The sequence below is a fragment of the Emydura macquarii genome, unplaced genomic scaffold (assembly GCF_026122565.2).
Source record: "Emydura macquarii macquarii isolate MOO-44397 ecotype Brisbane River unplaced genomic scaffold, CSIRO-AGI_Emac_v2 contig_499, whole genome shotgun sequence".
Taxonomy (NCBI): domain Eukaryota; kingdom Metazoa; phylum Chordata; order Testudines; family Chelidae; genus Emydura; species Emydura macquarii.
Genome location: NW_027130636.1, coordinates 31,081 through 45,069, shown reverse-complemented (window position 1 = coordinate 45,069; position 13,989 = coordinate 31,081). Strand labels below are relative to the sequence as shown.

The window sequence follows — 13,989 nt, the reverse complement described above, 5'->3', positions numbered from 1 at the left end:
GAAATCCAAGAATCTACCCAGGAGCCAACTTTGATGCAGATCAATATCTTTCAGTCTTAGCCCCCACTTGAAAGAGAGCCTCCAACCATTCCCAGTGTTGGCCAGTAGATTTTGACCTTGATGGGCTCCTTTTTTAGCTTGCTGTAACAGCAGAAGCTGCTTAAACACGGTGACTAGAACATGGGACTGAGATTCCGGGGATCTAGTTATTATTCCCACCTTTGCCACTGACTTTGAATGGCCCTTGGCAATCACTGCACCTTTCTGTGCCTCCATTTCCTCAGGGGTGAAATGGGGGTGACAATGCTACTGACCTCCTTTGTAAAGTGCTTTGAGCTTTCTGGATGCAAAGTGGTACGAGATACCTAGATACGAACTCTAGATATTGCTGATATTGTTGAGTTAATGCCGTGATTGGGCAAATTCTTGCTTATTTTCATATCCTTTATGAAATTGTCTAATTGCCCTCTCATTTTTGATTCTTTAGGGTTGGATTTTTTAAAGTTAGTTATGGATGATGTATCATGAAAGATCAAGATATTTTGCTTTATTGACCAGATATTTTCTCTACTGGATTTGGTATGCTAAGTCGTAATCTATAGACTTCAGGAAAGGGCACAATCAATCTAACTGCTTAAATCTCTTAGCAGTTGATTTTTGTCATGAAGTGCAGGAAAAGGGATATTCCCACCCTTGTTAGAGAGGATTTTCAGATGGAAGTTATACAGTAACTTCAGTACCTCAGTAAAACTTAGAAATGGCATATAGACCGCATGCAAACCCAGAATGGGAGTCAGACCCTCAGCGGAGCCCTGTAGAAGTCACTGGTGCTACACTGATTTCTACCTGCTGAGGAACTGATCAGGAGCGTGTGAAATGCAATCATTCCTTGTTTCCCTCCCCTCTGTGCAGGGCTCACTGGCTTGCCGATGATGTGTGTAGGGAAGTGCACTCGGATTCTGGGCCCATGCCTCATTGCGTTGGGTGTGCTTTCCATTGCTGCCAATGTCCTCCTCCTCTTCCCCAGCTGGACGTGGAGCTATCTGAAGGAGGGCCACATCACCAAGCAGGCTATGCAAGTGCCAGGAGTCTGGGGAGGAGGCATAATTGTAAGTGCTGTGACTCCTTTGCACTCCTTTCCCTTTCCCTCCACGTGTGTGGACAGAACATTTAAGGGAGACACAGGACCAAGGCTTGGACACAGTGGGTAGGACACTGGACTGGGACTCAAAATAGCTGTTTTCTTCTCCTAGCCTTGCCACTGCCCTGCTGGGTAACCTTGAGCACCCCGCTCCGTGCCTCAGTTTTCCCATCTGCAAAATGGGTAAGATGGTAAGCTGTGGAAGTATTGGGCTCCAGGCTAGAACCCCTGGCTGACATTCTATGGGCTGTGTTAGACAGCAGGTCAGACTGGAAGATCAGGGCAGCCTTAGAAAATGCTTCAGGATGTCAGTACTTCCCCCTTTTCCTCAGAGCTTTGTATGCTGGTGACTGAAGCGAATACACTTCTCCCACTTACTGACCTGAAGGCAGCGGAAAGGCTCACCTCAGCTTTCGCAGGCTTTGTTAGTGTAATAGAAAAGAAAATCCAGCTATAATATCACATATTTACAAACCTCTTGGAACAATGAATAGATTAAAATAATTACTCTTTTCCCCCCTTATCATGTCCTTATTTGGCATAATGCACATTAGCTAGAATCACTTCCGTGTCTCCTTTTTGGCCTGTCTACTTGGTGCTAGTAATTTCTGTATTTGCTAATCCAGCCTTCTTGACCCTGCTTTCCATTGAGGCTATTTGGGGAACTAGAGAGATTCACAGTGACACCGTCAGGCCATTGAGTGAAACCGTTGTTCTTTTCCAAGAAAGCTTTCCGAAAATGGCAGTGCTTTGCTCTGAACCATTGCAGTGTGACCAGGTGCCCTGGCCAGGGCTGGGATGGAAATGCTTGACCAACAATAATCTAATAATTTATTTGATGAATTCTGGGATGCTTTTAAAGGAACTTTTTTTATTGTTTGCCCAGCTCTGCTCCCAGATGGTTATACTGAAACCAACTGGTGTGTTGTGCTAGTGCCAGTAAAACTGAAAAAGTCTCCTATTCGATTGTTTGCAATAAGTCCTTAGCTGGTTTTGAGCAGTTATAAAATAATAGTATTTTGCTGTTAGAGAAAAATCACTTTATGGGGGTGAAAGCCTGGCTTCCTTGATGTCCTTGGCAAAACTTCCATAGACTTTGATGAGTCCAGGACTCCATCCTCTAATGCCGGCTGCTTTAAAGGTATGTGTTATGTTCATCTTACAGGTAGGGTGACTGAAGCACATAGACATCAAGTGACTTTCCCAGGGTCACACATTGCCACTGACGAAGCCCTGGTAATAGAACTCAGGTGTCTGTAGTCCCAGGCCAGTTCTATTTCATTGTGAATTATTTCTCTGCTATTTGCCTAACCAATTTGTTGTGGTTTATTTGTATTACTGTTGCACCTAGGAGCCCGATTTATTGACCTGGGCTAGGCGGTAGGCTCTGTACAAACACAGAATAAAAAGACGGTGGTGGATAACTACTTCGAAATGTCAGGCCTTCTGACATTTCTAACTTTCTGTACGCATCAGAACATTTGCTCTGAAAGCAAAACACACACTCACAACCAGCCACCTAGATGTTGCAGACAGATATTAGACAGAAGCCGTATTTCCAGGATTCTAACTTTTGGCCCTAATCCTTCCAGGAGCTCCATGCCCACCAGAACCTCTCTGGGTGACTTCAGTGGTGCTCTGTGTAGGCACGAGAGTCCAGCCACAGATCTTGTTGCAGGATTGGGAGCCTGTAAGACTGGGGAGAAGGCTAGTTAATAAATGTTCCATGCTGAATAAGGGAAAGAATGCCCTGCCAGCAGACTGGATTGTCCCATTCATCCTGAATCATTTCCTCCTCACTCAGGTTCTTCTGGCTGCAGCTCAGATCACAGCTGTTGGATGGCGATGTGGCCGCTCTTCCGACTGCGGAACTTGCCGGAATGTAAGCCAGAGATTCATTTGACTTCTGGAAAATGTTCTTATTTTAGCTGCAGAAGCAGACTGTCGCCAAGCAGCCAGATTTAACGGTGCGGTGTTAGGATAGCTCTGGAAGAGAACAAGACTTTTTGCAGACAAGTAGAAAGAAAAGTTCCTTGGCTTATGTCCCAAACGGGCCACTGTGTACAGGAGGGATGAGACAGCCCAACGAGCACTAATTACGTGGCAAAGAGAGGAAGGGCGGTTCAGTGGTTAGAGTACTAGACTGGGACTCGGGAGATGTGGCTTTCACTGCTTGTGCCACCCTGGACTCTACCAGGCCTGTCAAGAGAAATTTGGGGCCCTGCGCACCGTGTTTGCTGGGGTCCCACCCCCTCCCTTTTCACCCCAGTTACAGGCATTTTGGGGGTTCCCCTTTGTGCCGCCCTTGTTAGCCCTTGTGTGAACTCTGGGCCTTGATTCCTCATCTGTGAAATGGATCCCCCCCCACCTCACAGGACATTGAGGCTAAAACCATTACAGCTTGCGGGGGCTCAGCTACTCCAGATTGTGGGGACCACAGAGAGTGAGCACACATCCAGCTGGTCCCATGGCTTTTTTGGCCCTCCCTTCATGCACTGGGGTGTGAATTGCATAGCACCGGAGACTTGCACTCAGCGTGCTTGTGTGGGGTAAGGTCCGCACGCCACCCCCACAGAGATTCACATTCTGCCTCTCTGTTTTACTGATATCATCACGCGTAGGAGGCTTTTGATGAGGGTGGTGATGCGCTGCTTGAAAAGCTAACCCCTCATTTTGCAAGTCCCCTTTTATCCAGCATCTCCGCACCCAGCCCACAGGTCCAGGGCCCTGGTGTGTTCCGTCTCTGGTGGTAAAAAGCACACAGCCCTTTCCCAAATGCAGATCTGAATTTTATTTTCACAAGAACTTGTGCAATAATAGGACCATGGACATTGCTCACTGCTGTGTTCCCCACTGGCCACTAGGCAAAACAGACACAAAAATCCAGCGCTGGAGCTATTCGTTTGCCTCTAGCCTGCAGAAGCAAGGAGCCAGTCTTTCTCCACTTTGCAATCCTTTGGCTTTTTAAAGGGCCATGCCTGACAATGGCAGGAAATAGCCAGTGTGTCTGCCCTAATGGGGCTTGATGGGTAATTCCCATACCCCTTTCTTAGGTTATCTTGTGCAAATCCATCTTTCTGGGAGAGCACGAAGCTGGCTCCCAAGGGGAGCATAGGCTCCCATCACAACAGTCTCGTACACAAAGGCCAGACTTTCAAAAGGAGCTGCTGAGTTCACAGAATCATAGAAAATTAGAGTTGGGAGGGACCTCAGGAGGTCATCTAGTCCAACCCCCTGCTCAAAGCAGGACTAACCTCAGCTAAACCCTGGGCTGGATGTGCGGTGCTGAGTGCCTGCAGCACCGATGGCCCCTAGCTGGAGTTGTGGGTGCTCAGCGCCTTTGCAAATCAGACCATGGGTTTCACAAATGAGGCCCGCACAATCAACGGCCACTTTTGCACATGGGCTCTGTGCCTTGCTGCCAAATGTCAATGAGCAGGTTGAGGTGGAAGAGAAGAACGACAAGGGCAGAGCTGGGGCTGTTTGTTGAATCAAGCGATGGGGCTGATGTGATTGTTTTCAGAGTGATAAAGGGGTTGCTGTGTCAGGAAGGGGTTACAGAGCACAGGGCCTGATTCTCTATAGCCTTCCATCTTGTGTATTCTCCTCCAGTTCTGATTTGCCAGCGTTTTACAGCCACCTCATGCAGTTGTAAATGGTGACAGAAGGTGCAGGGCAGTGGGGAATAGGACATGTGTTGCAGTTGTAAAGAAACTGTCTGGAAGCCAAGACACAGCTCTCACCTGGCTGTCTGCAGTGACTCCCTGGGTTAAAATCACACCAGAGCTGCAAGGTCTCCTAGCTTCTTCCAGCAGTTTTAATTGCAGCATCTGAGGCCATTAGATTTCATCTCGACCCCTTGGCTGTTTCTCATTGCTCCAGTCTCTGCCAATGGTAGGTCCAGCCATACAGGACTCCTGGAATTTGAGGATAGACGTGTGACCCACCTGGAATTACAAGTTCATTTCTGTGTCTTTTACCCACAGATGTTCCTTTCCATTGTTTTATCGGGGCTGGCGTTGCTGGGATCTGCTGCTTGCTTTATCATGTCGGGTGTGGGCTTGACAAATGGACCCCTCTGTTTATACAATCAGACCGAAGTCCCGCAGTGGGATTATCCTTTCATAAACATGGATAACCAGGCCTTCCACGCCAGGTAGTTGTTATGCCCGGTCAGAAGTAGGGCTAAAAAAAGAAAAAAGCTTCATTGCTGCCCTTAATCCAACAATCTGAAGAAGAACTTTAATGATTCATCGTTCAACAAAATTTGTAACACTGAACAGTAAAGTTTTCCTCCTGCTGACTAAACCAGCATTACAGCAAGCTGGCTTGCTGGGAGGGGCAGGGAGGGGGCAGTCTGGGCTGAATGACCACTAAAGATAACCTGCAATGGGGGTGTAGGCTGTTTTTTCCCCTCTTCTGTCCTAACACTATATAAAGATAGGTGTGAAAGGTGTTTTTAAGGGTGAGAGGTGTGTTTTTTCCCTTAGAAATTCAGGTCCTGTCTAGCTGGGATGGCTCTGTGGTGCCTGGGGAAGCACTGAAATTATTACATTAACAAGAGCCATGTGCCCAAACTGAGTGACTGTCAGTGGAAGGCATTTGTAGTGTTTCCTGCTTTTGTTATTTAACTCCAATGGCTAATGAACATTTTGGAGGAAAGAAGTATTTGTTAAAGTTTTATAATTCAAGCCTCAGTGCTCACAATACACAAATCTGAGACCCTTTCGGGGTCCTTCGGAAATGACAAGGAAGATCAGCTTAGATTCATGTTGTTTTTAAAGTTAAAAAAATAGCAGGCTGCCTTTATCCATCACAGTGAAGCAAAATGGATACACACACACTTTTTTACACTATCAGCTGCATGTCATCCCTTCAAATGTCTTTGTCCGATCACTGTCTCATCAGTGTCTCTCTTTAAGGACTCAGAATTATTTGTATAACCAGTCGCTCTGGAATTCAGTCTGCCTTGAGCCCCGCAACATTGTAGCTTGGAATGTCTACTTCTTTTCCGTTCTGCTGGTCATCAGCGTGGTCGAGATGGTTCTGACTTCTCTTCAGATCATCAATGGCTTCTTTGGATGCCTCTGTGGCTTATGTGAAGGCAAATAGGTAACTTCAATTCCTAACAACTTCCTGTTACTGCTTTTCCTCATCTTCTCTCCCTGTGTGAATGGAGCCACCAAGGATTTCAGGCACAAACTCCTGCGGGCTTTCCCGCATGGCCTGAGTACTGCATCCTGTTGCTGAGATGTCTTTTGCTCAGGCATGATGCACAATAACAGCTTGATCCTGCACCGCATGGGTGTGGAGTTATGTATCAGTGCGAGGTACAATGTGATGGAGAGGCCAGGAAGTGGAGGACAGTATGAGAACACAGCTGCTGCCTGGCCCAAAGCCCTCCTTTTACTGGACTGGAGTGACGGATTGGGAGTCTATTTATGGGCCAGCTGTGTGAGAGGCAGCCCTGGGTGGAAGCGTAACATTCAAAGCTGATGATGAGTAGCATCTGGACTGAGATACGCCCTGCAGTGCACCTTGCTACACTGGATCAATGGATGTTCTCACTGCAGGCCCGCAGTGGCTGTGCAGTGTAATAGGGCTCTGCAGTGCTCAGATAGAGCCAGTGCTCAGACGAGACCAAGGCATCCATGGCTGTCCTTTCTTCCCACACATGGCCAGGTCAATCCCAATATTAGGAATCCAGTGGCAGAAAAAGAAATCTCCCTGAATATTCCCTCCAGGCTGGGTTTTTTTTCAGCCAATGGCAAATGCTAATAGGGACAGGCAAGAATGTGATGATAGTTCAGCCAGTAGAATAAATCAGGCCTTGTCTAGACGATGATTTAAAGGTGTGATGTATTTTAGATAGACGTGGAAGGATTCGATTTTTATCGGTAAATGTCGATTTCACCACATACACACACACACACAGAGCAATGAAGAAAACATTTTACTTTGTATATTTTGACACATTTGTCACATATTGTGACAATTTGTTTTAACTTTTTTGAATCTCGCGGTCTACTGTCATTAAATAATTATTGGCTGATAATTTCCCCCAACTGTGAACATTTAAATCAATACAAATTGGGGGAAAAATGTAAACCGCTTATAACCTTACACAACTGTGAAAATTAAAATAGATAAAAATCAGAAAAAAAATGTTTTAAAATAAACATTGATGTTATCCACCAACATTATTTTTTTTTAAATTTCAAATTCTGCCACACCTAATTTTAGCATGTGCTAAACTGATCAATCTAAAACTGGGGGGAACCTATGCTATAGTTTGACTTGCTAACATTGAACTAAAAGTGTCAAACTGTGGCTACATTGGAAAAAACCTCACTTAACACCAATCAAATGAAGCTAGCTCTATAAACCCACTATTATTCCCAGTCGAGCCTGCCCAGGCCTTAGCAGCCGAGAAGGAAAGCTGAACAAAACCCAAATGTTGTTGTAAAGCCTTATCTACACTGAGGATTTTCACGAAATCAATCTAATGTTGCCCTGGGGCTGCTCCATGGATGCTAGCACTGGTGCAGTGTAATTTCACCGACATGCCAGCTAGAGCTGCTCCGAACAGATCTGGGAAGCTGCCAGATGTTTAGATCTAGGGCACAGATCATTTAGACATGGAATATCCTTGCTGGGCTCTCCTTGGGTCTAAATCACTGCAGGTGAGGTTAAGGTGTGATAATGTAAGTTGATTTACTTGTTTGATTTTGTTGCAGGTTCAGTGCACATCAGATTCCTGTATTGCCTGGATTTTGCTGTGCAGAGTAGAAGTGGCGTTTGCAAATGGGAGATCATCCCAGAGCTTTGAGTTGCCTGCACCACCCACACCTGTGCAACTGTTAAACCAATCATGGTCTACTGGATAGACATGTCAGCTGATCACTACAAGGATATTTAATACAGAATAGACTCACTGCCACCGTATTACTCCTTTGTGGATCCCAAGCTGGACATCAGACATGTGCTTTTGTAATATGGAGCTTTGACGTCGTTTCTGTGTGAACATGTTGTACTGAATTGCTGGGATCATTATATGAACTCCCTCTGATTTCTCCAGGCACAGACCAAGGAGGAAGTGGGAATAATCCATGCTAGCTGTGTACTTTAGTCTGGGAAGGGTGCGATGTTCCTTCAGGAAATGCAGAGATCCTTCGTCAAGGGTGGAAGACTCTGCAAGCCTGGAAAGAAGCCAAGAACTAAGGCTCTAGACATGACAGATTCTGCACATGTGAGGGAGCCGTTTGAAGAACAAATGAATCCCGAGTCATCTGATCTGGAGTTTCCCACCCTGTGGTTTCGGCTGTACTGAGGCAAGGCCTCTGGATAGTGGCTGCAAACTGACCTTTGAAAGTGGCCTTTCGGAGGCCTGCTGATTAACAGCATGGGGAGGAGAGACTACGGATGGACCCTGTGATCCTTGAGCTGACATTTTTGCTAAGGACACAGGAATGGAAGGGGGCACCAGTTGGGACCAATAACCTTTCTAACCTTTATGCATCAGAAAGAAGCAAAATAGGTATGAGCCCATTTTCCCTGTTTGCACAACCCTCACAACTGTAGCCCGTGTGCTGATATTTATTGTGACGTTAGTCTGAAAGGTGGTTTATTTTTTCACTCTCTTGTATTTAATTAATTTGACCTAATAAATCTGCATTTAGACAAACTGAGCAGGAGCCTTCCGGATGCTTCCATGGATTTGGTCGTTGTTGGGCATCTCTGAGGAGAGAGAAACCAATTCCTGGGCTCTGGGTCGAGACTGAGGGTTGCTCTCCCCAGAGGCGGAGCAAATGAGGCCATCTCTTCCCCCTTCCCTTATGTCTGCCTATGACAACTTAGAATGACATAGTTTACGACTTGTAAATTAGACACTCGAGTGAGTCCACTTCTTGGGGGCGATATTTCCTGCAGTTGAGGTCAGATGGGGAAGCACAATGATGCCTTGCTCTAGGCTCCTGGGGTCCAACCCAATGCCCACTAAAGTCAATCAGGTACATTCCCTGGACACTTAGTAGGTACTGGATCAGATCCATGCTGAATGGATGGACAGAACAGATACAGCCAAACACTGTTTACACGGATATCGATACTGAATAGGTTTTATTGGCCTTTTTTGTCAGAACATGGCACAGTTTTTAACCATGATATCCAAGAATGAGGGACTTTAATATCGAGCCCTGTCCTTCAACAGTAAGCCAGTCTGGGGCCATCCAATTCACTCATCATGAATGCAGAACTTGTCCAGGCCCCACGGGGGGAGCTATGCTATGCTTTGCTGTGGCTGCTTCCCTCCGTCCCTAGAAGGCATAAGAAAACAAATTCTACTGCGACTTCCTCCTCCTGATCTTTTTATAGAGGAGCAAGCGATGCCCAACCTGGCAGGCTTAAGGGATGGTTTAAAGGGTTAGAGGATTGCTATGGCCCAGGAGTGGCGTCTTCACCTCTAGCCAGAATGTGATGGAGGGTGCGGGGCAGGATGTCTCCATATGTAGAGGTTTCTAACACACACTCCTGTGTGGTAGCAGGCAGATGGGGTCTTTGCCTATTACTTCTGGTGACATCTTCAACACCACCTAAAAGACTATCCTCGCTCTCTCATATCTCTATCTGCTTTCCAGCCCCTTAGGCAGAAGTAATAAGGTCAGAAATGTGGTGCCTACAGCCTTTTCCTTTCTTTTCCGTTAGGCCATTAAAGAGATGGCAGCACTTGGGATGGGTGCCATCCGTTTTCTGCCCAGGCAACCAAAGCTTAGTGGTCTCAGCCTAGCCCAAGTGGAAGTTTATCAATATCAGTGGCAATAACCATTATCAATCGACTGTCTTGCCATTCAGTCCTCATCACGCACTCACAGCCCCCTCCCTTCCAACCCTTGCCAGAAATCTGCTGGTAAAATAATCGTGGCTCTAGCTACACGTCCCTCATGACGCGCCTCCTACCCAACCTCCGTGCGCTATACAGCGTTGCTTTTGCCCCCTTCCCTAGCCTGTCCTCTGCCCGCGCCCCACAGCTAACCTGCCCCTTTACCTCTCTCACACAATTCCACACTGACCCCTAAGCTCAGGCCAGCCTTCGCCTCCGTCTGTGCCCATCACCCTCATCTTCCACAGGGCTGGAGGAAAGCTCATCTTGTGCCAGTAGTTATGTAAGCCAGGTCTGAATGGGCTCTCCCCTGCCAAGCTGGCTGCGGGGAGGGGAACAGGCTTCAGAGCCAGACTGTGTTTGCATGAGCACACCCGCCCTTCCTAGGTGCTCTCAGCACCATGGGACTGCGTTGCCCAAATGAGTCCTTTGGCTGGTGTTGGGTTACAAATCACTTTAGTGTTAGATGCAGGGGAAATGAAATGTTGTTCTTCTTAGCAGCAGAATTGTGCTTAGCCTGTCCTGATTGAAGGGACACTCTCATCTGAACTGAACATGGTAAGCAGCAGGCTTGGATGTAGACAGGTAGAGGGGGGGGTGCCAGGTGTCCCTGCCGGGAGGTATGGGCTTTGCTTAAGAGCTCTAGGCATGGTTTGATCTGCCCCGTGCCACTGTTCAAAGATAGAGCTAATTAAGGCTCCATTAGGAGTCGTTTTGTTCTGTTAGTGATCACTAGAGCTGAAATCCACTAAGAGCTAAAAATCACTGGGAGGAATTTCAGGAGACTGATCTGCAGAGGTCGCAGTAGAGAAGCAGGTGGCAGCAGAAGGTGATGGTGTGCATCGGGAGTGGCTGGCAGAGTGGCCAATGGCCATCCAGGCAGCAGGCAGCTGGTGGGGCAGCAGAGCAAGTGGTGTGGGTGTTTTGCTCATGGTTTTATGTGTGTGAATCCTTCTTGTGGTGTTTTCCCAAGTTAATGCCAGGTTAATTTCCCCCCTTCTCTTTTTATTAGAAGTCTCTTTTCTACACTCAGTCTCTGTGCTTGCGAGAGGGGCAGTGTTGCCTCTAGAGGTGCCCAAGGGGTGGTGTGTAATTTTCCCAGGTTAATGGCGGGGCTCGAGCCAGCTTTGTGTTGTATTGTTGTACCCCTAGATATTGAACCTGGCCATTGTTGCTGCCGACTCTGACTGGCAGAAGGGTCACAGTTACAAAGGATAAAAGGGATGACCCCAGTAATTACAGGCCTGTGAATCTAACATTGATCCCAGTCAAGATAATGAAGCAGCTGATATGGGACTTGATTAATAAAGTATAAAAGGACGGTAATATATTTAATGCCAAGCAACATTATATATAGAAAATAGTTCCTGTCTAGTTAACTTGATATCTTTTTTGATGAAATTACAAACGTGGTTGATAAAAGTAATAGCATTGACGTAATGGACTTCCGTAGGGCATATGACTTAGTACCACATGATATTTTGATTAAAAATATAAATAGAAAGATATAGAAAGATATAAAAATGAACATGGCACATATTAAATGGGTTAAAAGCTGCCTAACTGTCAGGTCTCTAAATATAATTGTAAACAGGGAATCATCATCAAACGTGGGTGTGTTTCTTATTGGGTCTCAGACAGATGGATTCTTGGCCTTACACTGTTTAACATTTTTATTAAATGACCTGGAAGAAAACATCAAATCATCACTGATAAAGTCTGTAGACAACACAAAAATCGGAGGAGTGGTAAATAATGAAGAGGCCGTGTCATTGATACAAAGCGATGTAGATCGCTTGGTAAGCTGGGTGCAATCAAACAATATGCATTTTAATATGGCTCAATGTCGACCTCTGGGAATAGAGAATGTCGGCCATTCTTACAAGATGGGGGACTCTATCCTGGGAAGCAGCGACTGTGAAAAAGGTTTGGAGGTTGTGGTGAGGGGAATCTCAAGTAGGAGTAAAGAGACTATTTTACCACTGTATTTGGTTCTGGTGTGACCACTGCTGGAATACTGGGTCCAGTTCTGGTGCCACAATTCAAGAAGGATGTCGGTAAATTGGGGGAGAGGGCTCAGAGAAGAGCCCCAAGAATGCTTAAAGGATTAGAAAATGTGTCTTATCGCGATTGAGCTCCCCCAGTCTATCTATTTAGCGCAACAAAGAACAGGCAAAGGGGTGACTTGACCTGGTTACAGGCTATAAGTATCTACACGGAGAACAATTTCATAATGGGCTCTTCAAGGAAGCAGAGAAAGGTCTAATATGACCCAATGGGTGGGAGTTGAAGCTAGACAAACACAGACTGGAGATGAAGTGTAGATTTTTAACAGTGATGGTAATTAACTATCGAAAGAACTTACAAGGGTTGTGGTGGATTCTCCATCACTGGCACTTTTTAACTCAAGCTTGGCTGTTTTTCTCTAAACAATGTGCTCTGGGAATTATTTTGGGGCCGTTCTCTGGCCTGTCTTATACAAGAGGTCAGTGCAGATGATCACAGTGTTTGCTTCTGGCCTTGGACTCTAGGAATCAGCTCCTTTAAATTCCATCCGCATTACTCACCTCTTTTCCTCACCTGTCCAAGTCTGACCTGGATGGGAGCTGCTTCATGGCTGGTATCTGATTAGAAGGGAGCTTAGACATTAACACACAAGAGAAAAGTACAACATAATGGCAGATCTAATGCCTGTAAATGATGCTCCTGCCTGAAAAGCTGACCCTCCCCTCACCACACACAAGCACGCAGTCTGTTACAGCTTTTTATTTTGCCATTTGTGTCACAGACTGTACGCTCTTCAAGGCAGGAACCTTGTCATCTTACTGGTCTGTAAAATGCCATGCACGCCAATCACATTATACACATCAGAAAGCAAGTACTAGCCCCATTTCACAAGCTGAGGCAAATGAAGCAGTTAAAAACAACTTTTGCAAATCTGAGCAAAGTAAATCAACCTAGATTCCTATTTAGGCGCCTAAATAAGTAGCCTGGTGAGCATGGATGTAGGTGGCAAACGTTGGGTCGGTCCACCCGGTAGTCAGAGGATGACTGCCGCATGCATATCCCTACCTGTGCTGGCTTTCATCTGGCTGTCCTGAATAGCAGCACAGGTGGCAGGATGGCTTGTCCAAGCCTGACCAGGGCCCTGGGTAGCTACTCCAGCACTAGCCAATACAGCCACCTGTGCTGCTGTGTCACTGCTAGCTGGATGCAGGCTGCCTCCATCAATCCAGCGCAGAGAGGGCTACACGTGCTGTAGCCATGCCACAGCTTGCAGTCTAGCCAGACTGCAGCCAAAAAGTGCAAACCTGAGGGATGGGGCCAAGGCCCAACTTCACTTATTTTGAAAACACTTCTTCAATAGCTGAGGAATTTCCCGTCGCAGGACCAGCCTTCTGGTGAGGGTCTGACAGCGAACAGCCCAGGCATGAATGATAAAGAGGGTGTTTTCGCTGTTCCAATAATTAGGAGCCCAGGTTCAGTGCAGCTGAAGGTGTCGGCGGGTTTTCTGACAGTGTTACAACTGGGCATGTCTGCTGTAGCCGGTGATGAACGATCAGCACAGCTCATTTCGGCAATTTCTAGTTGTCTCACCATTAGGCATGCGGGGCCTCATTCGCCAGGGCAGGTCGTGGTGTCCCTTACACCTAGGCAGCAGGAGTGTAATAGTGCTACCACGTCAGCCGGCTCCACGGAGACTGTATCTGAGCCCAATCAGCCGGCAGGATGGTTCACTCTTATTTTAAAGTGCGTCCCCGTGGAGTAACAGTGCACTGATTTTTTTTGTGATTACTTGTAAAAAATGCACAGTATATCTGAGTAGCAACAGCCCCTGCTAGGACATTAAACCAGGCTTTGAGCTGGGCCCTGCAAGCTCTTGCTTGCACAAGCAAGCCTGATTATGTGTTCCCGTTGACGTCAGTAGGACATGTGACTCTGGCTGTGCGACTTGGGCTTGACGTTTTCC

The 13,989-nt window shown here is 46.6% G+C and overlaps 1 protein-coding gene across 1 annotated transcript; it reads left to right on the top strand.

The window, feature by feature from the left end:
• The first annotated feature begins 932 nt into the window (after positions 1-932).
• On the top strand, positions 933-6,253 carry TM4SF19 (transmembrane 4 L six family member 19). Its single transcript, XM_067538614.1, has 4 exons — positions 933-1,109; positions 2,946-3,023; positions 5,128-5,297; positions 6,064-6,253. Exons 1-4 carry the CDS (start codon positions 933-935, stop codon positions 6,251-6,253), a joined length of 615 nt encoding a protein of 204 aa, XP_067394715.1.
• The last annotated feature ends 7,736 nt before the right edge of the window (positions 6,254-13,989 follow it).

Excerpts from the sequence above, each read along its gene's own strand:
- TM4SF19 (XM_067538614.1), top strand. The coding sequence starts at position 933 with ATGTGTGTAGGGAAGTGCACTCGGATTCTGGGCCCATGCCTCATTGCG. Across the intron at positions 1,110-2,945 it reads TCTGGGGAGGAGGCATAATT|GTTCTTCTGGCTGCAGCTCA; the intron begins GTAAGTGCTGTG and ends CTCCTCACTCAG. Across the intron at positions 3,024-5,127 it reads ACTGCGGAACTTGCCGGAAT|ATGTTCCTTTCCATTGTTTT; the intron begins GTAAGCCAGAGA and ends TTTTACCCACAG.